At 40.6% G+C, this 26,848-nt stretch overlaps 2 protein-coding genes across 6 annotated transcripts in view; one reads left to right on the top strand and one right to left on the bottom strand.

Annotated features, from left to right (window-relative positions):
• Positions 1–14,416: 14,416 nt before the first annotated feature.
• Positions 14,417–24,472, bottom strand: DTX3L (deltex E3 ubiquitin ligase 3L). Of its 2 annotated transcripts, none has more exons than XM_029939431.1 (5): positions 24,184–24,472; positions 22,210–22,415; positions 18,955–20,493; positions 18,320–18,537; positions 14,417–14,504 (listed from the first exon to the last, which is right to left on the bottom strand). In XM_029939431.1, the coding sequence occupies exons 1-5, from the start codon at positions 24,377–24,379 to the stop codon at positions 14,435–14,437; spliced, it is 2,229 nt and encodes a 742-aa protein (XP_029795291.1). In that variant the 5' UTR covers positions 24,380–24,472; the 3' UTR covers positions 14,417–14,434. The 2 variants fall into 2 exon arrangements, with proteins under 2 accessions (XP_029795291.1, XP_029795293.1); XM_029939433.1 differs by lacking the exon at positions 24,184–24,472 and adding an exon at positions 21,016–21,091 and having other exon boundaries at positions 22,210–22,289.
• Positions 24,471–26,848, top strand: part of PARP9 (poly(ADP-ribose) polymerase family member 9) — a 34,199-nt gene continuing 31,821 nt past the window's right edge. For 3 of the 4 annotated variants that reach the window (XM_029939429.1, XM_029939430.1, XM_029939427.1), the window contains exon 1: positions 24,471–24,538. The gene's annotated coding sequence lies outside the window, so the exon portion shown is untranslated. Of the gene's footprint in view, positions 24,539–24,607; positions 25,534–26,848 lie in introns of those variants that run through there. The other variant, XM_029939428.1, reaches the window with a different exon arrangement.

Raw genomic sequence — 26,848 nt, 5'->3', positions numbered from 1 at the left:
TTGGGAAAATCTGAAATTGCTGAACTCTAAAGCGTCCGACAGAAACATTAACAAATGTCTTGACATCTACAAATAAAAATGAGTTTATTGGTACTATAATTTCATCTCGTAGCAAAAGAAAACAGATTTTAAATAATAACTTGATTTAGAGGCTATAACTAAGAATTAAAATTTAGATACGATATTTCTACATAAAGTTAAATTTCACAGTGTCAACTTCAACCTATCCCACATTGCTTACCATGAGTGCATGAGTGCACACTGGCCTCCACGTAAGATTCTTTTAGGAACATGGATCAAAAGCTATCTCCCTAAATGAAATCAAGCGTGCAGCCATTTTGTAAGCTGATCAAAATGATGATTATAATACAATATTGTTTCCTCAATCTAATTTCTCTCTGTCCCCTTCCCCCCACTAATTTCACCATATCTTTGTCTCTATTTGGACATGTCATTGTCATAAAAATAAATTTGTATATGCTCATAGGAAATTTGAGGGCACAGTCACAGTGGTTGAGAAAATACACTCAAAGGGTGCCTGTCCGACTCCTGATCCCCAGTATTGTGGGATCGAGCCCCATGTCATGCTCTGCACTGAACATGAAGCCTGCTTGGAATTCTCTCTCTGTCTCTCTGTCTCTCTCTCTCCTTCTGCCCCTCTCTCCTGTTCTTTCTCTCTCTCTAAAATAAAAAAAAGAAAAGAAAAAATGCAATCCAAAGTCAGAATATTACTAGCGGTGTGACTGTGACCAAATTATTTAATTCTCTCTAAACCGAGATTTCTTTATCTTTAAAATGGGGATAATAGCAGTACCTATCTCATAGAGCTATATGTTTTAAGATAGAGTAGTTAAAAATTTAGCGCAATTCTTAGCATAGAGCAAAGCACTTGATGAATGCTACTTATTAGAAGTACCAGAAGTAATAATACATAAATATTTGTAATTGTCTTACTGGGAGTTAGAAAGAGCACAAATTTTAAACAAAACCCATTATGGGATACCTGGAATCTCAAAGTAAGATACAACCACAATTTGCAAATGAAAGGGTAAAAGATATTGTCTGTCTTACCAATATTTTTGAGAAAAGTCATGACAGCAACTTTAATATGGGTATTACTTCTGCTTCAAAGTCACCATGGGCTTCTGACTGGCCTCTAATCAACTCCACAAGCGAGGAGAGCACATTCTCAGGCAGGTGTCTTAGATATTGTGAAATGCAATAAAAAAGGAGCCTTGTGGAGGTATTTTGAAAATTCCTCTGTTTTATCCACTTCCATTTCATTCATTTATCCAGTCTTCTGAAAAGTATTACTTCGTACCGAGGTCTTCCAACTTAGCAATTTTTAAGGAGACAGAAATGCTTAAGATGTTAGTTTTTATATAAGCTTTGGCTTTTATATTACTTTCCAATGTTTTAAATGCTTTGGAAGAAAATAGATTTCATTCATTGCCAGAAAAAAAAGAAAAGAAAGAAAGAAAAAAAAAAAGAAAGAAAGAGGGAGGAAGGAAGGAAGGAAGGAAGGAAGAGAGAAAACAGTAACTCTGGTTAAATAATCGTGTAAAATTAAATATATTCTTTGTAAGGTCAGATCTTCTCACCAAATCACAAGGAAAAACAAACAAACATGGCAATAAATGATGGTACTCATCCATGGACATAAATTACTAGAGCTACAACTTGTTACTGAAAAGAAAGAAGTTTCTGTTATTGCATAATGAGTCTATAGATAACTTAAATACAAAAATACTACATATTCACAAAGAAGACATGGTATGGGGTAGACATTTATGGGGAGAATAGAGACTATTAGTTTTATTTTCATTGTTTTTAACCCTTGAAAGAGAAATAAAGGAACTTTAAGCATTATAAAGAAGCTTACTCTGAACTCAGAAGTTAAGAGTATTCACAGTGAAGTAACATGACAGTCACTCTCCTTAGAAGTAGTAAAAAACAGACTAAAACAAAAACTAAAAGGTGCTCTGTTACCACCTCTATTTTCGATATATTTTTCAGAATTCTTCCTGGTCACCAAGATAAGGTGGTTACTAATAGGATAAATAGAGAAATGGAAAAGATACCAAAAACAGTCATTCTTTATAAATACTACAAACACATATTGTGAAAAAAATTTTAAATCATCAACATCATGAAGAAAATGAAAAGACAATCCACAGAATGGGAGAAAATATTTATAAATCATAATTGATAAGGGACTTGTATCTAGAATATATAAAGAACTCTTACAACTCAACAGTAAAAAAGAAAATAATCAAATAAAATAGTCAAAGGATTTGAACAGACACCTCTCCAAGGAAGATATATATATATGGCCAATAAAGGCATAATAAAATGTTCAACATCATCAGTCATTAAGAAAATGCAAATCAAAACTGCAACGAAGTACTAGTTCACACCTACTAGAATAACTAAAATTTAAAAAGATAGACAATAACAAAAGTTGACAAGGATGTGGAGAAATTAGAACCCTCATACTTTGTTGGTGGGAATATAAAATGATACAACTACTTAGGAAAACACTTAAATTCACAAAGACTAAAGTATATTAGTCATTACCAGGGTCTTCAAGGAGGAGGGAAAGGGGAATGACTTCAAATGCAAATGGAGTTTCTTTGGGGTGATTAAAACTTCTAAAAATAGGTAATGGTGAACACTGAATACACTAAAAATCACTGACTTATACACCTTTAAAGAGTAAATTTTATGGCATATAAATTTTATCTCAATAAAATTATTTTAGGGGCTCCTGGGTGTCTCAGTCAGTTGAGTGTCTGACATTTTTTAAAATGTTTTATTTATTTCTGAGAGAGTGTGAGCAGGAGTGGGGTGGGGGAGGGAGAGCGAGAGGGGCACAGAATAACAATGCAATACTACTATACACCTAATGCAATGGTGACAGTACCAAATGCAGACGAGGGATGTGAAGCAACAGGAACTCTCATCTATTGCTGGGGGGAATGAAAATGGCATTCACTTTGCCAGACAGTTTGATAGTTTCTTACAAAACTAAATATTCTTCCCATACAAGCCAACAATCATGCTGCTTGTTACCCAAACAAGTTAGAAATTTATGTCTACACAAAAACCTACACATGGATGATTATAGCAACTTTCTTCATAATTGCCAAAATTTGGAGGCAACTAAGATGTTCTACAATAGGTAAATGGATAAATAAACCTTGGTACATCCAGACAATGGAATATTACTCAGTGCTAAAAGTAAATGAGTTCTCAAGTCATGAAAAAACATGGAGGAAATGTACAGGTATATTACTCTGTGAAACAAGCCAAATCTGAAAAGGCTAACATATGATTCCAACTACATAACATTTTGGAAAAAGCACAACTATGGAGACAGTAGAGAGATCAGTGGGTACTAGAGATTAGAGGAGAGGGAAGGATGAATAGAAGAGCACAGAGGATTTTTAGGCAGTGAAACTATTTCATATAATACTATAAATGGTAGATATATGTTACTAAACATTTGTCAAAATTCATAGAATGTAGTATACCAAGAGTAAACTCTAATGTAAACTATGAACTTTGACTGATAATAATGTGTTAATGTGGATTCACTAACTGTAACAAGTGTAACACTGTGGTGTGAGATGTTGATAATGGGGGAATTTGAGGGGGCCAGGTAGTATATGGGAACTTTCTGTATCCTCCACCGAATTTTTTTAAATGCATCTTAAATAGTAATTATATAGCTAAATAGTTCTAAATTAAGAATAGATGATGTGACAAGAAGTGTAATAGAAATTCCAGATATAAACCTTAATTTATCAAAAAGCTTAACATAAAGTACAAAGAGGAATAAGAAAGTGAAATATTGCTGGGAAAGTTAGTTTTCATTATGAAGAAAAATAGATATTAAGTTCAGACCGCATAATCAACATCTAACCACGATAAGATTAGCCCTGATGAGTTAAAAATGTTAACTTTTGGGGTGCCTGGGTGGCTCAGTCAGTTAAGCATGGACTTCAGCTCAGGTCAGGATTTCACAGCTCATGGGTTCAAGCCCCATGTGGATCTCTGTGCTGACATCTAAGAGCCTGGGGCCTGCTTTGGATTCTGTCTCTCTTTCTCTCTCTCTCTATCTCTCTCTCTCTCTCTGCCCCTCCCCCACTCACACTCTGTCTCCCTCTCAAAAATAAATAAACGTTGAAGAAATTTTTAAAAATTAAAAAAATGTTAACTTTAAACACTCTAAAAGTAACAGAATAAAAGTTCTATATTTATATATTTCTATAAATGTATAATGTACAATATATAAGTACATAATATATGTAATATATGATGTAATATCTGCAATCTATAGTATTAATTTCTATATATAGATTTTATATTTATATATTTATAAATGCTTATAAATATAAGAACATTTATTCTACATATTTTGGAGTGACAAATAAATAGATTCACCAAGGGGAATTAACAATCCTATGCATGTGTACAGCTCATACCAGACTTTCAAAGTATATGAAGCCGAAATTGATAGAACTCCAAGGAGAAATAAATCTATAATTATGCTTGGGAATTTCAGCATCCTTTCTCAATTACTGACAGTACAACTGGTCATTACATGTGAGGACTTGAACAACACTTTCAACCAATGCCGGAGTCCAACTCCAGCAGGTCCAGGGCTCCCTGAAGGATGGACGGTGTCAGCAAAAGGGAGTGAGAGAGCCTCAAGTTTCTTTCTGATCACCAGGCAGACATCTCTGCACTGTCTGATTCTCTAGCTTTATTAATAGTGAAAGGTACAAGGAGTAGAAAGAGCAGTATGTGTTTAGTAAATGATTTCACATTGATAATTTTTACAGTTTTCCAGAACATGGATTCTGCATAAATTACAATTCTAATCTTAGTAGTAATGATTGTCATAAAAAACTCAGCTACTGGCACTCAAGCTATCATATGGGAAGGGCTGGTATTTTTTTAAGCATACATTTTTTTCCATAGGATGCATAAGACCAAGATATACAAAACCTCAGGTATAGCCCTCACGAAGGGACCTTTAGCCACGGGGCAAACAGCATTATTTAGTAAAGGTCATTTTTTTATGAGTAAGGGTCATTAGGCTGTTTATAGTGCTAAGAGAAAGTTTCCAGAAAGAGTCCCCAAGAGACATAATGTCTGCTCTCACAGTCCCAAAGACAAATGATACATTTTTGACACATCGCAGGAGTGACTTTTGCAACGACGTCCAGGCTTAGAAAGTAGTGAGTTATCAGTTAATTACTCAGTTAGGAGGAAAATTATATGTTGCTTGCCTTAATCACATTAGGGTGTATCTAGTTTACTCATCTTTTCCCTGACCAGGTGCAATCACGCCTCAGGAACAGGGCAAGGGTACAGGCCGCTCCTGACACTAATCAGCAAAGCACTCTGAGGTTTGGTGCCCAAGCAGAAATGAAAGTTACAAGAGGGTAGATTTTGGCCACTGCCTGGTGGCAAGAGACTGTGCAAACTTGCTGTACCCTTATCAGGAATTTTTACTCAACTGTTGAGTTCAGATAGCTCCCAACAAACCAACTTAATCTAACTGACATTGACAGAACATTTAACCAAACAACAACAGAATTTATCAAGATGGACCATATTCTGTCTAGAAAACAAATCGTAATATATAAATTTAAAAGGATTCAAATAACACAAAGCATGTTCGCTAACTACTGTGGAATTAAAGTAGAGAGCAATAGCAAATTAGTAATAGGTCCAGCTATGTGGATCAAACTCAACTGCATTTTGCTAAGTAGAAGAAGCAAGGCCCAAAAGACTATGTGCTGTATAGTTCCACTTATATGACTTTCTGGAACTATCAGCACCAAAATCTGTCCAGTATTTGCCAGGGGCTCAGCTTGGGTGAGCTTGATTCCAAAGGAACTGGTGGAAATTTTGGGGGGTGATGAAATTCTTTCTTCTTTCTGTCTTTGTATCTTTTATATCTTGTGGCTGTTACACGATTGTATACATTTGCCAAAACTCACAGACTGTACAATAAAAATCATAAATTTGCTGTATATGAATTGTACCTTAATTTTAAAAATGAAAAAAGGCAATAGCATTCATATACACAAATTAAAGATACAGTGAATTAAAAATCTCATTTGCAATAGCAAAAAAAAAAAGGATAAAGTATTTAGAAACAAACTTAACAAGCAATATTCTATGTAAGAAAACTGTAAACACTCTTGAAAGACACAAAAATAAACCTGAACAAATAAAATGGAATACTTTGTTCTTGGTTAAAACATCTCAACACTATCTCAAGATGTCAGCTGTCTATAATTTATAAGTTTAACACAAATCCAGTAGAAATTCCAATGAGCTTTTTTTGACACTGATCATAAATCAGAAGTCAATCCTAAAGTTCATAAGTAAAGATAAGAAGAGCTAGGAACACAGCAAGAAGGAAGAACTCTTAGGGGAACTAGCCCTGACATTAAAATTTGTAATAAAGCCTCTCTGCAACAGATGAATAAACATGTCAATGGAATAAAACAGAAGTTCCAGAAACAGTGAAAGTACATATACAAATGTGATATATGACAAACGTATCTCAAGTTACTGAGGCAGTGCCGATCTTTTTAATAAATGGCTCTGGGACAACTGGATACCCATTTGGGAAAAAGATAAAGTTTGATCCATTCCTCAAATAAACAAGAATAAACTCCAAACGTATCACAGATCTAATGTAAAAAATAAAGCATTACAAGTAAAATGTGTGACTATAAACTGGGCGATGAGGAAAGCTTTTAAAATATGCCCCAAATTACAAATGCAGTAAAATAAAAGATTAGTAAATTTTTCTATAAAAATAAAAACCGTTTGCATGGGGAGGAAAAGCCACCATAATAAGCAAACTCAGAAGACAAATGACAAACTGAAAGGTAATAGTCATAACATAACATATTAGTGATAACATTATCACAGATAAAAGATTAATATCCCTAATTTATAAGGGATTTTTGAAAATGGAGGGCAAAGAGACCGAAGATTCCAAGGAAAATGATGCCCCGGCACCCTACTCTCTTCCGGATCAAGACCGGGCGGTAAGCTCTTCTCTAGGAAGAGAGGATTCGAAGTCAGAGCCATCTCCGCAAAGCCCGGGTTCTAGGGTCGCACGCCGCCCACCACACCCCCGCCGGTGGCGTCCCTCACCATCCTCCCGGAGGAAGAGGGCCAGGAAGCGGGTCGGGCCCTGCTCTGCTCCTGGCCGCCCTCAGGCTCCCGGCCGCCGGATCTCTTGGGCTCTGTTCTCACGGCCTCAAGTTGGTGCGCAAGTTCTTTGCGCACCCAGGCCCAGAGAAGCAGGGCGCCGCTCTCCCCAGCTTCACTGGTCCACTGTCACCGCCCCGGACCCACCCAACCTGCGTGTGCCTTTTCTTTCACTTTCTTTTATGTGAAAAGCACTTCTGTCTACGTTGTGGTCTTAAGGTCACAAACAGCTGCCTAAAGATTGTATCACCCATTTGGGACAGATTTGTGACAAATTTGGGGTCTAGATTCCCAGTCGACTGCATCTGCTAACAGTGGGCATAGCTACCTTATATTATCATGGGGATTAAATGAAGCAAAGTATGAGATACTCTTCAAATTTCTTTCCAGTAGTGAAAACAGGTACTCATGTTGGTCTGTCATAAAAGCGAAGTATCTGTAAAGGTGAACTTTCCACCTGGAGGGCTCAGTGGGTGGAGCATACTAGTCCTGATCTTAGGGTTCTAAGTTCCAGCCACAAGTTGGCTTTAGAGCCTACTTTAAAAAAAAAAAACTTAAAGGTGAACTTTCCAAAAGGCGTTCGGGCCACCTGTGTACTCAAAATAGGTAAGCAAAGAAAGTTAAATAAACTAATTACCTAGATCGGTGGAGTCAAAGGGTTAAGAGAAATCAGTGAGAAATGTTGAAGCAGCCTCACCCTCCCCTTACCATCTAGGCTGAAGGGAAGAGAGTGTGTACTGAACCTGTTACAGGTTAGAAAGGCCAATACCCAAGAGAGGAGCTTTGATTGAAAAGGAATATTAGCTTTATTCAGGAGGCTGGCCACCTGGGAAGAAGGCAGACTCTTGTGTGAAAACCAACTTGGGTTTTTGCCTGGCCAGTAAATTTTTAAAGAAACTGTAGGGAAGTTAGTAACAGGAGAGCACAGTGGTCTGTAGTCTGTAGCACTTCTTTTTTTATTTTATTTTTATTTATGTTTGAGACACAGCACAAATATGGGGGATGAGGGGGCAGCAAGGAGAATCCAAAGCAGGCTCCATGTTGACAGCAAAGAGGCTGCAGGGCTGAAACTCAGGAACCATGAGATCATGACTTGAGCCGAAGTCTGAAGCTTAAGGACCCAGCCATCCAGGTGCCCCTTAACACTTCTGGATTGCAGGCAGACTCTATGGTGCCAGTTACAGTTCTCAGAGGCTGTGTTTTGGGGTGTGTGTATGTGTGTGGCCAGGTTGTGCAAGAGGGTTTGGTTCCAAGTCTTTCTAGGAAACAATGCATGATCTTAATCAATCACATGGGCTAAAGGTGGTTGCTAAAACTTAAAGACTACTAAGTTGGCTGGAGGGGTGGAGCCAGTGGCTTCAAACCTGGTACGAGCCATATACCTATAGGAGAGAGCCATTCCAGGGGAGCCATAGCTGCTTTCCAGAGATAGCAAGAGACATAAGTTCCCCAACCTCTGGCTCACCTACCTTCCCATCTCTTACTGGTGCTTTCCACTGCTGAACTGAACCAACAATTGGCACAGAATGGAGTTGATTCAGTCCCAAGGTAGTGGATTTTGATATCACATCTGTATTAATAAAGATTATATATGGGGCACCTGGGTGGCTCAGTCAGTTGAGCATCCGGCTTCGGCTCAGGTCATGCTCTCGTGGTTTGTGAGTTCGAGCCCCGCATCGGGCTCTGTGCTGACAACTAACTCAGAGCTTGGAGCCTGTCTTCGGATTCTGTGTCTCCCTCTCTCTCTGACCTTCCCCCGCTCACGCTCTCTCTCTCTCTCTCTCTCTCTCTGTCTCTCTCTCAAAAATAAATAAAACATTAAAAAAATTAAAAAGGATTATATATAAAGTATTAGGACACAAGGAAATAGGGGATTTGTAATTTGAAGACAAGGTTGGAGCAAAGTCCCCATAGTAGTGGCATTTGAGAGAGACCTGAATGAAGAGTAGGGAATTTCTAAGTGGAGAATGAAGCAGAGTAGCATTTCAGAGGGAGAGAACAGGTCCAGAAGAAGCAAAGGCATAGACTGTGGCTTGGAAAAGCTGGGAGTCTGGTGTGAGCAAACCACAGTAGCTTGGTGGAGAGGAAGGGACAGGAGATTAAGCGAAATAGAATGAGAAACCCCTGGGGCCATGCTGTGGAGTTTGAACTCTGTTCTAGGCCAGTGATCTTCAAAACGTGGTCCCCAGATCAGCATCGTCAGCATCACCTGGAACTTATCAGAAATGCAAATTTGAGGTCCAATCTCACATCTTGGGGGAAGGGGATGTGTCTTAGCAATCTGTGTTTTATTGAGCCCTCCAGTGATTCTGACCCAAGGTCAAGTTGAAGAAGCACTGTTCCAGGTATCAAGGAATTAGTAACTAAAGGCATCTTATCAGAGGAATGATGAGATCAGAGGTATTGTTTTTCAATGAAGTGACAGGAGGAAGGGAGGATGGGACAGAGAGAATCATTAGAGGGTATTTTAGTCGTTCTGGAGAGAGAATGATAAAGCTGCCAAGTGGGCGGGAAGATGTGAAGTGAGGCAGGCTGGTTAAGATAATGGATGTGCAGGAAGCAGGAGAGGGAGAAGTCAAAGGTGCCACTAAGGCTACGCTTGTGCTGTAAATGTAATATATTCTACATTGTCATCTTCTCAGGAAATAAGACGGAGTTTCTTCCCCTATGAAATAAGGCATTTAAAATGTTTTCTTCATTCTTTCTCTGACAAGTGAATGAAGCTGCTGAATGCCCTGCTAGATGTTTTCACGGCTCTCTGTGGCCTGGGCAGTAACCTGCATCGCATCGCATTGCTCTTTGGTTTGCGGGCTTCCCTTTTTGTTGTCCTTTCCTTCCCCTATCTGGGCTGCATCTCCCAAACAAATTGTTAACAGTTTGATTTGGAGGACTCAGGACCCCAATCAATAGTAAAGGAAATAGTGCACAACTCCTAGAGGGAAATCAAAGTGATAAAGTACTAATCCATAAAATAAATATAAGGCAGCCCAATAAAGTTTTGATTTTTCTCCTAAGGACCACTTTGGTGTTCTTTGTGATGTATTTAGTCTTTGTCTGTTTTTGGCATGGGGCTCCTAAAACCCTTGGAATTTTCTAAAGGCTGAGAGCAATAAAAATGTCTTTTTTTATGCTAATGAGCTAAGAATGGTTGCCAGAGGAACCAACTGTATGAAGGAAGGATTGGAACCTTCTGTCCCAACCCCTGACTTCTGAGGAGAGGTGAGGGGGTGCAGGCTGACTTCAATCCTGCATGGCCGATGATTTAATCATATTGCCTACCTTTTGAAGCTTCCATAAAAACTTAGAAAGGATGGGATTTGTTTGAAGAGCTTCCAGATGAGTGAACAGGTGGAAATTTGGGCGTAGTGGTTCGCTTACAGGGTGTGGAAGCTCTATGCCCTTTGCCCGTACCTTGCCCTGTGTGTCTCTTCCATCTAAAAGTTGATGAGTTAGTTATATCCTTTAATAATTAACCAATGATCTAATGAGTAAACTGGTTTCCCAAGTTCTGTGAGCTGTTCTAGCAAATTAACCGAACCCAAGGAGGAACCAGAGATTTATAGCCCTTCAGTCATAAGCACAGGTAACATCCTAGGCTTGCTTTTCCCTCTAAAATGGAGGGAAGTCTTGTGGGACTGAGCTCTTAGCGTGTGGAATCTGATGATGTCTCTGGGTAGAAAATGTCAGAATTGAGTTGAGCGACAGGACACCCAATTGGTGTCAGATAATTGCTTGGGTATATGGAGGGGAAACCCACACATGGAAATTGGGTCCAGAAGCTTTCTCTTTAGAAAAACATCAAATGTTTTATAAAATTTTTTTAATGCTTATTAAATTTTGAGAGAGAGAGAAAGAGAGAGAGAGAGTACAAGTTGGGGAAGGGCAGAGACACACACAGATTCTGAAGCAGGGTCCAGGCTCTGAGCTATCAATACAGGGCCCTACGTGGAGCTCCAACTCATGAGCTGTGTGATCATGAGCTCAAGTCAGACGCTCAACCTACTGACACCCAGGCTCCCCGAAAAACATCAAATATCTTGATATTATTTTCAATTCTCTTTTTCCTTTGGAGAGAATGGTACCCTGATTGGCTGGTACCCAGTGAGCCACCTGCGTGATCCAGCGCTGATGCTGGAAAGGGGAAAAGAAGCTCTAGGAGCAAGGAGGGGGCAAGTGTAGTTTGATAGGGTATTGCACATGCTCTCTCTAGAAGGAGAGAAGAGATGAAGGCTGCAGCTTACTTAATGTTTGTAATAACTTATGTGTTTTTCTAAGCAACGTGATTTTCATGGCTGAAAGTGGCAGCTGTAAAGTCAATCATAGTTGCGTTTTGCTGTGATGCTACTTAGCAAATAGAGCTAACACAAAATCAACTGCAGACGTCTGCACACATGGTATATTGTTGTACACTGTTTATGTTGTAAAAAAACTCCCAGCGTCTCATTGTAAGGGAAAAGAAAAAAGGAGTAAAGAACACAATCTGTTCCTAATATGCATATAACTTTATTTACTTATTTAAGTTTATTTATTTTGAGAGGGAGAGAAAAAAACAGTGGGGGAGGGTCCGAGAGAGTCGGGGGGAGGGGACAGAGGATCCAAAGTGGGTTCCGTGCAGACAGCAGAATCCCGATGCAGGGCTCAAACTCATTGATCATGAGATCATGACCTGAGCTGAAGTTGGAGGCGTAACCAACTCAGCCACCCAGGTGCCCCGAATATGACCTTATTTAAAACAGATACAAAGAAATAATGAAGCAGATACAGATGATAATACCGGCACAGAACAAGAATGGTAATCCAAAGGCTCTCCAAACCTGCCTTTGCGCACACATTGCAATCAAGGATCCAGAACTTAGCAGGAACCAAACTTTTGCTTTTTTGAAGCAAATTTAGCCAATAGATCAGTAGACACAAAACAATCCTAACAGTAAAAACTTGAATCATCAACAACTGAATGTATAAGCTGATTTTTTTAAAAAAGACATATTACTTAACTCTTTGGACAAAGGAAAAGATTCTGGGTTCTTAAGTTCTTCACATAGGGCCTCCTTGGAGGAAATCTACATTGAGCACTGTGCAGGATCCATTTCTGAGAGAAGCCCAGAATAATGGGAACGCCTCAGCCTGCTCCGCGGGAAAGTCCGCTGTAGGGGGCAGGGTGGCTCTGGGGTGCGGGAGCCTTGGAACCAGACTATCTTCTATAAATCCCAGAACTTCTACTTAGAAACGATGTGACCTTTGTCAAGGTACTTATCATCTCTATGCATCAGGTTTCTCAGTTATAAAATGGGGATAGTAATAGTATTAATCCCAGGTATAAAGCTCTTATAAAGAGGATAAAATAAATCCATAATAAATATTAGCTATTACCATCTGATTATAAAGTGTATATGTGTGTGTATGTGTATCTTAAGGAAAAGAAAAGACTTCATCTTTTTTGGAGAGGGGATGGGACATAGATAACCAGATAATTTGCTAGCATAATTTTCTTCTGACTTGGAAAACCATTTAAATGTGCATCTTGGCATGTCATATATTCTTAATAGTAGGCTCAACTCGCCTTGTCTCTGTTCAGAGAGAATACCAGGGAGAGAGATTTTTAGAAAGAAAACATGACTTGGTGGAACTTAGTAAAAGAATGGAAAAGCTACTATTCTGGGGGCTACATAACTGAGAAAATGATAGTCTGTGGACACATGGTAAGCTTATTTATCCGTTCAAACTGGAAGCAGGGTATACTTAAAAAGTATAGTAATATCCAGAAGGGGGAAAATGTTCAGAAGTGTGTAGCATTAGTATGACAGGACAAATGTACCCTATTGTAAGAATCAGGAGGGAGCGAGGACGAAGTTAGAGGGCTGCTCAGAGTTCAGAGTTTAGAGGCTAAGTGTTCTGGAGTAAAGAAACTCAGTTTTCCACATCAGTGGTAAGGTCTCCAGATATGGCTTCCTTACTCCTGCCTCTGTCAAAGATTTAGGAAGCAGATCTCCCTCTGCTGGGTTATTAGCAACCTGAGTCAGGCAGCAAAACATTATAAGGCACCAACTGTATACCAGGCTCTGTACTGTGAAAAATAATAGACTTATTCCACTTATTACCAAAGGTTGCTCAATCTCTGCTTCTGGCCACTTTTCTGACCATGAGGGAGGAAGGGGAATGTGTGTTTCTAATTTTCCATAACCAAAGCCTTCCATTTGTGCTAGGATTTTACTTTTAGGGTAAAGAGAAAACAGAAAAAAACACACCAAAAGACTACCTCAGAGATAGTTGTAAAAAGAAGATCAGTTGCTGAATGGATCAAGAAGATGTGGTATACATATACAATGGGGTACTATATGGCAATGAGGAAGAATGAAATATGGCCATTTGTCGCAAAATGGATGGACCTTGAGGGTGTCACGCTAAGTGAAATGAGTCAGGCAGAGAAGGATAGATACCATATGTTTGCATTCATAGGTCTAACAGGAGAGACCTGGCAGGGGACCATGGGGAGAGGAAGGGAGAAAGAGAGTGAGGAGAGTGAGGGACACAGATCAAGGGAGACTACTGAATACTGAAAATGCACCATGGACTGAAGGGGGAGGGAGGGGGTGATGGTCATGGTAGGGGGCACTTGTGGGGAAGAGCACTGGGTGTTATATGGAAACCAATTTGACAATAAACTATTTTTAAAAAAGAATGAAAAAAAAAGATCAGCTTCACAGCTACTATTTCAACTGAAGAACACAGATAATTTCAGACCCCCAGTAGTCTACTCCCTACTCCCCCAAAGATGATACAAGTATAAGGCACAACTCTGCAGCAAAATCGCACTGATTTTGGAGATTAAAAAAATTTTTTTAATACTTATTTTTGAGAGAGAGAGAGTGCAGGGGAGGGGCAAAGAGAGAGAGGGGTGGACAGAGGACCTGAAGCGGGCTTTGAGCTGACAGTAGAGAGCCTAATGCAGGTTCAAACTCATGAACCGTGAGATCACAGTCTAAGCAGAAGTTGGATGCTCAACCAGCTGAGCCACCCAGGCACCCCTGAAGCTTTTATCTTCGATAAAAAGTAGCATTCCAGAAATGACAGACCAGTAGAATCTTACTTTTTTAAACAGACCACTTCTTGAGATTAAAAAATTTTTGAAGATGTTTCTTCAACTGTGTCTTTTGAAAGCTTGGCTCAAGACATCCTTCTGGCTGTGTTCTTATTCAATTCCTTTATCTTTCAGCTCCTGTTTAACACGTTTCAAATAATCAGGATCAGGGTAGCCAAACCTACAGAAAGAAAAAGCCCCTTAGCTTCTTCACAAATGGTCTTAAGAAATCTGGACAGTAGATTCCTGGCATTAACATTTAGTGTTGCAAACATGAAAAACAATCTTGAAGGCAGATGACTTGTATCACTTGTAAATGTGCAGAGGTGAGTCATTTACTGGCAAGTGAGCCTACCTGTCTGCCCAGGATCTGCCTTCCAACAGATTCCAACCTTTTCAGCTTATGGTAAGACTCTCCTAAAGACACATTATACTATATTTTTATGGAGATAATAATATTCTACAGGAGAATTTTCAAATTTGGGACATTTTTAAAAGTCTCAATATGCATTCACTTTTGAACACTAAGGGTCTGAGGCATTCTACCTAAGTTTCATAAAGGAGCAAATAAAGAACAATTGGATTACCTATAATACAATTTCCACCACCATTAACTGAGAGTTTTTTCTAGAATACTATTGGCCACATAAATTTGGGATCTCTAAGGACCATTGGGAGGAGAGGTAAAAGACAGGGTGATCTTAAAAGAAGGCAACATAAATAACATTCCCAGGATCTATCCTCAAAATAGACAGGAAAACTGAAATTAAATCATCCTAGCTTCTAAAGCTCCCTCTCTTTGATGCAAAATTTAGTAACTGTGTGATACTTTGTGGTTGGGAGGGTAGTAGGTGATAGGAACAGTATTTGTGCCTTTGATATTATCATTCCAGATTAGCATCTCTCAAAACTACTTTGCTGTAATTCAATAAAGTTGCAAAATACAAAATTAATATGCAGAAATCTATTATATTTCTATATACTAATAACAAAGTAGCAGAAAGAGAAAATAGAAAAATCCCATTTAACAATTGCATTGAAAAGAATAAAATACCTAGGAATAAATTTAACCAAGAAAGTGAAAGACCTGTACTTTAGAAACTATAAGACACTGATGAAAGACATTGAAGATGACAAAAACAAATGAAAAAAATATATACCATGGTCACGGATTGGAAGAATTACTATTGTTAAAATGTCCATACTACCCAAAGCAATCTACAGGTTCAATGCCATCCCTATCAAACTACCAATAGTATTTTTCATAGAACTAGAACACTTAATCCTAAAATCTGTATGGAACCACAAAAGACCTCGAATAGCCAAAGCAATCTTAGGAAAGAAGAACAAAGCTGGTGGTATCACAATTCCAAATTTCAAGCTGTAATACAAAGCTATAGTATCAAAACTAATCAAAACAGTGTGGTACTAGCACAAAAACAGAACAAAGATTGATGGAACCAATTAGAGAGCTCAGAAATAAACCCATACTTATATGATCAATTAATCTACAACAAAGGAGACAAAAATAAACAATGGGGAAAGGCCATTTCTTCAATAAATGGTTTTGGGGAAACTGGACAGCTACATGAAAAAGAATAAAACTGGACTACTTTCTTACACCATACCCCAAAATAAATTCAAAATGGATTAAAGACCTAAATGTAAGACTAGAAACCAGAAAATTCCTAAAATAAAACATAGGTAATAATCTCTTGGACATTGGTCTTAGCAACTTTTTTCTGGATGTGTTTGGGCAAGAGAAACAAAAGAAACAAGGAACTACTGGGACTATATCAAACTAAAAAGTTTTTGCAATAAAACAAAAAGGCTAAATACTGAATGGGAGATGATACTTGCAAATGATAAATCTGATAAGGAATTAACATCCAAAATATATATAAGAACTTATTACAATTCAACACCAAAGAAACACAAATCATCTGATTTAAAAATGGGCAGAGGATCTGAATAGACATTTTCCCAGAGACATATAGGTGGCCAACAGACACATGAAAAGGCACTCAACATCACTAGTTTTCAGGGAAATGCAAATCAAAACCACAGTGAGATATCACCTCACAGCTGTCAGAATGACTAACATCAAAAAGACAAGAAACAAAAAGTGTTAGCAAGTATGTACAAAAAAGGGAGCCCTCATGTACCGTTGGTGGGACTGTGAACTGGTGTAGGCACAATGGAAGACACTATGGAGCTTCCTCAAAAAGTCAAAAATAGAAATACTCTATGATCCAGTAATTCCACTGCTGGGTATTTACCCAAAGAAAACAAAAACATTAGTTTGAAAAGATATATGCACCCTATATTTATTGCAGCATTATTTATGATAGCCAAGATATGGAAGTGACCAAAGTATCTATAGAGAAAAGAGTAAATAATATATGATATGTATATGTATGCCAGAGTCCAGCCCCAGCAGGTCCAGGGCTCCCTGAAGGATGGACAGTGTCGCCAAAAGGGAACAAAGGAACGAGAGAGCCTCAGCTTCTTTCTGATCACCAGGCAGGCATCTCTGCACTAACCAGAGAGTCATCTTTATTTATTGAAAAAAATGTATGGTGTACAAAACAGAAGTGGCAATTGCCTTAGACAATGATTTCTGATAACAAATTCTTTGGTATGTAAAAATTTCCCAGAACATAGATTGGTAGAAGACTCATGCATAACCTTTATCAATAGTGACTGAAGTAGGTGACTAGATGCTTATCACATGGGGAAGAAAGGTATCTTTAGCATTCAAATACAAGGCAATGTTTTTAGCATACAAAGGCAAGAGTTAGTTATTTTGTGAGCAGGGGTCAATAGCCTGTTTTCTCAAGGGGAAGAAAAACAGGTTTCTTGGGAAATGTAATATTTGCTCCTATTATCACAAAAGAAGAAACTCCTATAATAAGTTTTTTCATAAAATACAATCCAAATATTTTTAGCATAAGAAGGCAAGTCACTCCTGATATCAGTCAATCAGGTGCGTTGGGGGTCAGTGCTCAAGCAGAAATTGAGTGGGGGTTGAGTGCATATAGATGCCTGTTGCCATCTGACGGTGGGAGGCCTTGCAAACCTGCCTTACTTCAGAAATGGCTCCCAGCATATATACATATATGTGTGTATGTGTACATATATGGTATGTAATAAAATATTACTCAGCCATAAAAAAGGATGAAATCTGCAGCACTTGGTTGGCTCAGTTGGTTGAGTGCCCGACTTTGGCTCAGGTCATGATCTCACGGTTTGTGAGTTCAAGCCCCACATCAGGCTCGCTTCCATCAGCACAAAGCCCTCTTTGAATCCTCTGTCTCCCTTTCTTTGCCCCTCTCCCACTCACACTCTCTCTCTCAAAAATAGATAAACATTAAAAAATTGTTTAAAAAGGATGAAATCTTGCCATTTGCAACAACACAAATAGACCTAGAGATGATTATGCTGGGTGAAATAACCTAGAGAAAGACAAATATACCATGTGACTTCACTTACATATAGAATCTAAAATGCAACACACACACACACACACACACACACACACACATACACAGAAACAGTCTCATAAATACAGAGAACAAATTGGTGGTTGCTGGGGAAGGAGGGCTGCTGGTTGGGAAGACAGGCAAAAGCAGTGAAAGGGACTAAACGGTACAAACTTCCAATTGGAAAATAAGTAAGTCACAGTGATGACAAGTGCAGGGAATATAGTCAGGACATTATATATAATATATATGTAATAAATATAAATATTATAACAACTTTATATGGTGATAGTAACTACACTTGTGGTGAGCACCGCCTAATGTAGAATTGTGAAATCAACCGCCCCACACCTGAAACTAATATAACATTGTATGTCAACTATACTTCAAAAAAATACTTTACTGTATCCAGTCCCACTGCTATAAGGTCTCCTTATAGCCACATCCTCAAATTGCCACATTTTATAACCTCTAAATCCTATTTAGCAATCATTACGTTTCAGAAGGTTCTCACCTTTCTGGGCCCCCGTAACGGGAGGTTTTGTGGTGAATATCATTCCATGTAATGACATCTGATTTTCCTAATGTTCGAGACTCCCCCACTGTGAAAATCAGCTTTTGGTCAAAGGCCCTACGAAGCAGTGTCAAAACCTCCTTTCCTTCCTTATTATTGGGCAGGTATGCCGTTCGCTGTACTCCAAGGTATGCCTTTCCTGGGTTTGGGTGCTTTTCCTGTATGAAGACAAGAAAATACCACCTGAAAACACTCCCATGTCTAAATTTTACTCTACAGATAGACATGCATATTTGCAGATAAGGAAAATAAAAAAACCAAAAAAAAAGGAAAATTTGCACATATTCCCAATAATGCATATTTCTCCTCTCTCCCTGAATTCATGCTGGAAACACTATCTTCAGACTTGCCCCATTCTAACACATAATCACCACCCACTCTTTCTCTGCCTTAATAGACACAAAAGATACCTAAGTTATAAGGAAACATTGCTACCTTTATCACTGTTTAAAGCCCTTGCATATATAACCATGAAAATAATTCCCTGGAAAATCCAATAATTGGCAAGAGAACAGTCTCTTGCTCTGTAATTCTAACATACTGGAAAGAAACCCATATACCTTAGAGAAACTTACTGTTTGTATGCCTCCTTTCATGTTATAATTAATCACAATGGAGCCATAAGAGTTATATCCTGGAAGTGACTCTTCTACGACAGTGAAAGTCATGGTTCCCTCCGGCTGATTGCCTTTCTGGACACCATAGAAAGTCAGGCACACAGGACAGACTGGTTTATAGGACATGGCTTTGTTGATACATGGGGCGCAGAATGCGTGCTTGCATTTCGGTAGCACTTCTTTGTTACTAATCAGGTCCATGCAGATGACACATTGGCCCTCTTCCTTGTCCATGCCTGACACCCCAGGGCCAGCAGACTGCTGGAATGTGGGTGAAGCTGTTTTTGAATCATTAGCCTTGACATCCATGGATGTTTCCTGGTCCTCATTCCATTTGTCTCCAGCTAATGGAGACATCCGCACTTCTTTAAAGATATACTCCTCTGCCTTTGCAAGGTGATCTGGCAATCCAATCAAAGTCAGCGACTCTTGATTTAGTACAAAGTGTATATTTGGATGCTTTTTCCTAAAGTCATCAGTGAACTTGGTCCCGTGTAAGTGCATTCTCTCTTTGCCCAAAGGTTTCAGTGAAAGGACTTCTGTCATTAGCTGACATGACACATGTTGATAGGCATCAATGAAACTTGCATAAGCATGGACAGACAGATCTAACTCCTTGTCCTTAGGTTCAAATAGGATGCAGGTTTTCTCAGTGTTTACCAGAACCTCGCATTGAGTGTCATACTTTTTTTCTATCTTTGGTATCTCCTGGAGTATTTCAGCTTCTAAAAGCTTATACTGAAAAGTATCAACTTTAATTCCTTTCATCAAGCATCTGGGAGTTGATATTTTCACGGGTCCCTTGACAGGACTTTTAGAGTCTTTTAGAGCAAAAATATATCTGGCAACTGAAATGTCATCTTGAGTCCCAAGAAGAGTTAATTCTCCTCCTTTCTCCTTTACAAGGAGTTTTGGAAACTGGTGATTCAATTCCTGTTTGATTTTGTTTGCCTGCTCACTGTCTGCGAAAGGAACACATTCTTGCTCCAGAAATCCTATGGTTTCCTGAAATTCACTGACAAAAAAATCTTGAGCTGCTTTGAGGTCACCTGATTGATTTGAGGTGAAGTCTAAGTAGACTATATTCGAACTCTGCTGGATTGTTATTTCTACACCAAATCTTTTCTGTATTGAGTCTATTTTATCAGGATAGATTAATTGGAAGTATTCAAAGAAAGTCAAGGGAACTTCATAAGGGTCACTTTTTGCTTCTGCCTGGTTGTTTGGTTCAGAGGAAGAAATGTAGCCATTCTGGTGCTGATGGACTGGCTCCTTCTCTATTGTTAAAGAGGAAGATTCATGTTTCTGCCCACTTTCCTGGAGTTGCTTTTTCAAGAAGTGATGTATTTTTTCAATATCTCCGAAGGTACCACACACCTTCTCAATTCCATTGGGCCCATCCATCTTTTTGATGTTGGGGCAGACGGCGGTTATGTGTTCCCTCTGCTCTTTAGAGAACAGGTCGCAGTTCAGGTCAGCTGTGACACTAAGAAAGATCTGAAATTTTAAAAGGAAAAAACAAAATCTCTCAGGCATCAGCCCAACAGTCTCCTGTCAGGACAATGTCTAGAGACCAGACAAATGCCATGATGTCTTCCCTTAGCAGAGGGTGACGTCTTTCAAATCCTTTTTGTAGAGGAGGCGGCATGCCCAGAGGTTCTCAGCTCTATCTGCACATTAGAATCACAAAACAAAACAAAACAAAACAAACAAACAAAAAAGACAAACAAACAAAAAAGCTAAGTCCATCTCCAGAGAGTCTGATGTAAATGTAGAGTCTGGGCATGAGGTGTATTTAAAAAGTGATATGGACAAGAACTCTGGATTCTAGAGCCTCCCACTCTCTCCACTACTGGGAAGGTACTTCTTTCTGGGCCAGCCGCTGTGGTTCTCACAAGAGTCTGTGAGCTTGGAAGGGAGCCATAAATCTGAGAAGGATGTTTTTTTCCTATGTACAGTTTTTTCACTTCTTCAATTCCCCTCCTTTTTAAAAACAAAAACAAAAACTAAACACCTAACTGCATGCAGTATTGCTGGGCCCTCTAAATCCTGTCCTTGAAGAAGCTCCAATATAGGACAAAACCAGCAGATTAACCTAAAAAGAACAGAGGCAAATTGAATGCAATCAAAAAGCAAGATTTCTATGTTCTTCTCCCCTCAAGGTTTTTGCAAATGCTATTTCCTCCACATGTAACGTCCTTCCTTCAGATCTTTCTTCAAATGTTTCCCTGAATGCAGCCACTTCTTAACCTCCATCAGGACCACCTAGACTCCAAGCCATTTCCGTCTTGCTCTTGGCCTGCTGCAAGCCCTCCTAACTGGGCTCTCATCTCCTGCTTCCACTCTGGCCCCTTCTGAGGACACTCAGTCCTCCACACAGCAGCCATTACATTACATTTAGAAATGTAAATCACATCACCCTACTCCCCTGGCTCAAAACCATTGATCAGATGACTCCTCTAATGTTGAAGTTAAAATCCGAAGTCCTTACCTTCATCCCCCCAAAACCTGACTTCTGGCTACCTCTCCAAATTCCTCTTCTGACACTCTCTCTCTTGCCCACTGCCTTCTAACAACAACCATCTCCCTCCTTGAAACTTCTGGAGTGGAGGATAGAAGCTCCTGTTTCAGGGCCTTTGTACTTATGCTTCCCTCTGCCTCAAACATTCTTACCTCACTTAGCTCCCTTACTTCATTCATGTCTCTACTCAGACATTACCTCATTTGAGAGGTTTTTCCTGATACCTTACAATAGTGGTCTGCAGATCCTGTGACAGTGCCTGGCACACAGCAGACAGTTGATATTGATTGGTTGAATGACTGCATAGCTGGCTCCTTCTCATTACTCGAGTCTCAGGCCAAATGTCACCTCCTCAGAGAAACTGTCTCTGACTTCTGGTCAGAAGTAGCACCTCCCCTTCTCCTTCTTCACCCCGGCCCTATCGCCCTCTAAGGCAAAACCCTATTATGTTTTCTTCTTAGCACATATCTCTGCCTGAAATGGTTTTATTTTGTTTACTTGCTTCTTGTCTTTCTATGTACCTCCCCACCCAGCAGGGACTTTGTCTATTGTGCTCACTTCTGTGTGCCAAGACCTAAAAGAGCACCTGCCTCCTAGTAAGTCCTCAGCAAGTGGTGGTTGGATCAATAATAAAAGATACAATGAGTGGAGAGGAAGGTGCAGGAACATACCCACCTCCTTTCAATGCTCACCTTTTGGACACAGGAATCCACAGCATTAGGAATGTATTCTTTGTTGGGATGCTTCTCACCAGAAGCATCCTGTGACTGTGTCCGCGAAGACGTTCTGGGTCTTGCATTCTTCTCTCTTGGATTCTCAGTGGGCTCCAGAAAAACAGCCACAAGTTTGTCGTCAACCACAATTTGGTGATTTTTTTTCTTCAAGACTCTCTCTTTAGCTTCAGTGGAAACATTTAGCACACACGTACACATGGGAAAGCGTTCAAATAAACCTCTTATTCACGCATCTGTACCCTGCCCCAGCAGCTTCCCAGGAAGGCTGTTCCCTGCATCCTGGAATGGTGCACTGATGACAGAGTACTGTGCAGGAGCTATTCAAACTCCAACGGGGGCAGCTTACATTTTACTGTGGAAATGAAAGCTCATGATAATGGAATACAGTCTATGCTTTAAAAGCCACATTTCTGAAACTGTCTCCAGTTTCCCATTTCAGCGATATGGAATAATATTCATTATATAAAGTTAAGTGAGAAGAGCAGGTATCAAAAATAGAATTCCTATATGACAAGAGTTTACAGGAATCTGGGGAAGGGAAAGGTGTTCTTCCCAGACCTATGAAATCTGGGTCAGGATGAGATACTGGAAAGCATCAACTTTAAAATGCAGTCAGATCAAGGGTCCCTGGGTGGTTTAGTTGGTTAAACAGCTAACTCTTGGTTTTGGCTCAGGTCATGATCTCAAGTTTTCGTGAGTTTGAGCCCTACATCGGGATCTGTGCTGACTGCACAGAGCCTGCTTGGGATTCTCTCTCTGCCCCTCCCCTGCTCATGCTGTCTCTGTCTCTCTCAAAAATAAATAAACTAATTAAAAATAAAAGAAAACGCGGTCAGACCAGATTACTAACCAACTGGGCACTTCTGGGCTCTAGTCTCCCTGTTGGGTTGCATCATTGGGCAGAAAGAGGCCCTCCCCCACCATTCCTGTCCCCACCAGTGCGTAGAGAACAAAATGGAGTCCCTTATGTCAAGCAGGGGCCTGGGTCAAGCAATGACACAAGTAGTTAAAGGTACTGCAGCTAAGAGACATCACTGGGACCAGCATCAGCTGACACCCTAGACCTGATAACAAGCAGAAGCAGAGAAGGTCTGCAGGGGCCCATGACCAATTAAATCCCTTTAAAAAGGGGGGAGGAGGTAGGGGATTTTTTTTTTAATTTTTTAATGTTTTTTTTTTTTTTAATTCTTGAGAGACAGAGAGAGACAGTACAAGCAGGGGAGGGTCAGAGAGAGAGGGAGACACAGAATCTGAAACAGGCTCCAGGCTCTGAACTAGCTGTCAGCACAGAGCCTGATGCGGGGCTCGAACCCACGAACCGTGAGATCATGACCTGAGCCAAAGCTGGACGCTTAACCGACTGAGCCACCTGGGTGCCCCTGTAGGGGATTTTTGCAGCAAACTGTCAGACTCTTCAGACATGACCTCTCTAGGTCTGGCTACTTAAAAAAGGCAGCTGCCCGATTGATCTCCGAAGAGAACAGAGATCCTTCTTCACCGCTTGAACATAATAAGCGTGAGTGCTGAGAGCTGACCCCAAAGAGATAGAGGCCTTATCTCAACTGCTGCCCACAGACTCACTTCACGTTTGGTTGTTAACTTCCTACACCCTTCTGTTATCTTGTTTGTTGTGCGGGTTGTCATCTGTCCTGTTCTGCCTGCTGTGTAAGAAGCCAAGTTTAAATTATATGTGAAATGTCATTGGGTTTGGAATCCTGAACCTGCTTTCTAATTGTGATCAACTTTGCTTTATGACTGAATAAAGGGGGCCCTTTGTGGAAAGACACAACTTTTGTGTGCACCTTCACCCGTGCTCATGACCCGAGGCTGTACTTTCTCCCGCCGACCCACTCCTAGGTCAGCTTGAACTGGGTCTGCTTGGAATCCCCTGAGGCCTGGTCCCTTTGCACCTGCAGGCGGCCCGCTACTCACCTTCCCTTTCCTTGAACTTCACCTCGAAGGTGACCTGGTCCCATTGGCCGAGGGGCTGGACGGAGCACTCCCCGCCGCCAGATTTCTTGCTCTGGAAGTAGATTCTCAGCTTCCAGCATATTCGCGGGGTGGCCTCGGACACCCGCACAAGCAGCGGGGACGGCGGACGGCTGGTCGAGGCCATGGCTATCGGCATCTGGCTCCTGCGATGCAGTTGGGCCGGGAACGAGGGCGCGGTGCCCTGCCGCCCTGGGCCACAAAGTTTCAGTTTCGCTTTTCCGGAAATCCCTCCCCGTTTCTGGCAGAGTCGCTCCCCCTCCTCTCTGGGCCGCCCTCTCTGCCGTGGTCCGCTGGGGTGAGTAGGTCCAAGCACCCCCAGCTCCTGACCCGCCGGCGCCGGGGCGGGGTTGGTGGGCGCTGTCGCTGCAGCTCCTCTCCTGTGGGTTCGGGCGCGGTGGGGGTGGGGGCCTCGAGAAGCGAGTTCCCAGGGCCCGGCGTCCCCTTGTGAGGATGGGGACAGCGCAGAGCTTTAACTCAAACTAAGTTTCTCTTGTGTTTATAATTCCTTTTAATAACTCTTGTTGTTACTATTATTCGCTGCGAAAATGTAATTCACACTGTGAATTCGGGTAAAACATACCTACATTTATTTTAAAATTTGAATATTTCCACCTGCATTATGACATGTCACCAGTTACCTCCCTCCAACTCCGTCCTTTAGCCTTTAGAGTGGCTCTTGGGACTTTTGTACCCTCAGGCCAACATCGATTTGGCCAGCAGTACGACCTGGGTAATGCCCTGTTTACTAAGGAATAAAGGTAAGAGCAGAAGCCCTGACTTCAGGGACTGGAAGAGGAGGGTGGACTTGTGAATAAAGAAGAACATCTTTTGAAGCCTCCAAGAGTAAGTTGGAAGCAGAATCTAAGTAAGAGTGAGGGGTAGGGAGCATCTGAAGGCTAGGATCCTTGTGGTCTGAAGCACAGAGGGAGGGGCACTTGGCCTTGGAGGAGAGGAGCTGGGACCCAGGAAGTGTCTGGATCAGTGCTGACCAATAGAAATAGAATGGGAGGTACAGATGTAATTTCAAGGGTTTTTTTAGTGGCTATATTTTTAAAAGTATATGCCCACAGTTAACACCTGTGTGAAGTGACCTAAGTACAAAGTTGTTCTTTACAGCCTTTATTACGATAGCAGAAGATTGGGACCTCCTTAACTGTCCATAAATAGGGAGACCTAGAAGTTTAATAGGTTATAGTGCATCTATAGGATGGAATATAAAAAGCAGCAAAAAGAATGAAGCTCTTTATGTGCTAACATGGAAAGATCTCAAGGATACATGATATGAAAAAGGTAAGCAGAAGAGTGTGTAAAAAATGCTACCTTATACCAAAAAAATACCTCTGAAAGGATCCAGGACAAGCTAATAACACTTATTGCATCTGGGAAGGAAATGTAGTGAGGGGTACAGGAGGGAGCCTTTTAAATTTGTTCTAAATGTTAACCAGTAAACATTATACCTATTCAAACAATAAAATGTAAACTTGAATACATTTTGATCTTTATTTTCTTTAAGCTTATTTATTTTGAGAGAGAGAGAGAGAGAGAGAGATTGAGGGCACAGGAGGGAGAGAGAGAATGGCAAGCAAGCTCTGTGTAGCACAGAGCTTGATGTGGGGCTTGAACTCACAAACTGTGAAATCATGACCCGAGCTGAAACCATGAATTGGACGCTTAAGTTTAACTGACTGAGCCACCCAGATGCCCCTCCATTTCAGTCTTTAAAAAGAATGTATTGCCTCAAGACAAGAGGCTCTTGAGGCCCTGAGATGAAATTTTGTCAGTGGGCAAGAAGGGACGGGGCAAATTTGAAAGTGATTTAGGTGATCAGGACCCACGATGGATTGGACAGAACACAAAGGAGAAGATTCTAGATTCCTGATTTGAGAGGGCAAGTGGTATATCATTTACTGAACTGTGGAATCCAGGAGATAATGTGTAGATTTTGGAGGGGTTGGTGAGAGCAGTAGGGGTTAGGAAGTAGGGATGGGGGAATTTTGGGTCCAATTTTGCAGAGGCTGTGTGTGAGGGGATATGGGACATCCAGGTGGAGTCGAAAATTGAGGACCAGGAGAAGCATAGCCTAGAGATAGGTAAGGGACTCAGGAGTTGGAGCCTTTGGAGTGGATTAGGTCACCCTTGGAGAGAGTGGGTCAAATGAGCTGAGGAATACTGGTCAGGCTGACTTCTGGAGCATTCAATTAAGGAGTAGACCATGGAAGTGATTCCAGGGAAAAGGCCTGTAAAGGCAAGGTGAGAGGTAACAAAAGAACCCAGGGAAGTTGGCATAGGAGAAGACAAGAAGGCAAAGTTTCAGGGACTCAAAGAACAAAATGCAGTAAAGATTAGGACAGAAGGTAGATGGTTGGGACTAACCATATGGAGGAGTGCTGGGGTGAGATGGAGAGCCAGACCACACTGTGCTGAGCCTGCAGATGGACAAGAGGAGAGTCCATGCCTTCATACTACCCACGGAGAGAAAGATCGGAGCCATTGATGGAAAATTGGGAAGGCATTTGTTGTTGCTGCTGTTGTTTTTAAAGTGGAAGAGACAATGTCTGGGGCAATATGCTCCTTGTTTCCAATTTCTTTGGGGTTAAATGAACCC

The sequence above is a fragment of the Suricata suricatta genome, chromosome 5 (assembly GCF_006229205.1).
Source record: "Suricata suricatta isolate VVHF042 chromosome 5, meerkat_22Aug2017_6uvM2_HiC, whole genome shotgun sequence".
Lineage (NCBI taxonomy): Eukaryota > Metazoa > Chordata > Mammalia > Carnivora > Herpestidae > Suricata > Suricata suricatta.
Note: the sequence above shows the minus strand (reverse complement) of the source record. Positions and strands in the feature narration are given on the sequence as shown.

Coding starts and splice junctions, on each gene's coding strand:
- DTX3L (XM_029939431.1), bottom strand. CDS start 24,379: ATGCCGATAGCCATGGCCTCGACCAGCCGTCCGCCGTCCCCGCTGCTT. Junction 22,416..24,183: donor GAAGTTCAAGGAAAGGGAAG/GTGAGTAGCGGG, acceptor TTTCCACTGAAG/CTAAAGAGAGAGTCTTGAAG. Junction 18,538..18,954: donor TGAAAGGAGGCATACAAACA/GTAAGTTTCTCT, acceptor GTCTTCATACAG/GAAAAGCACCCAAACCCAGG.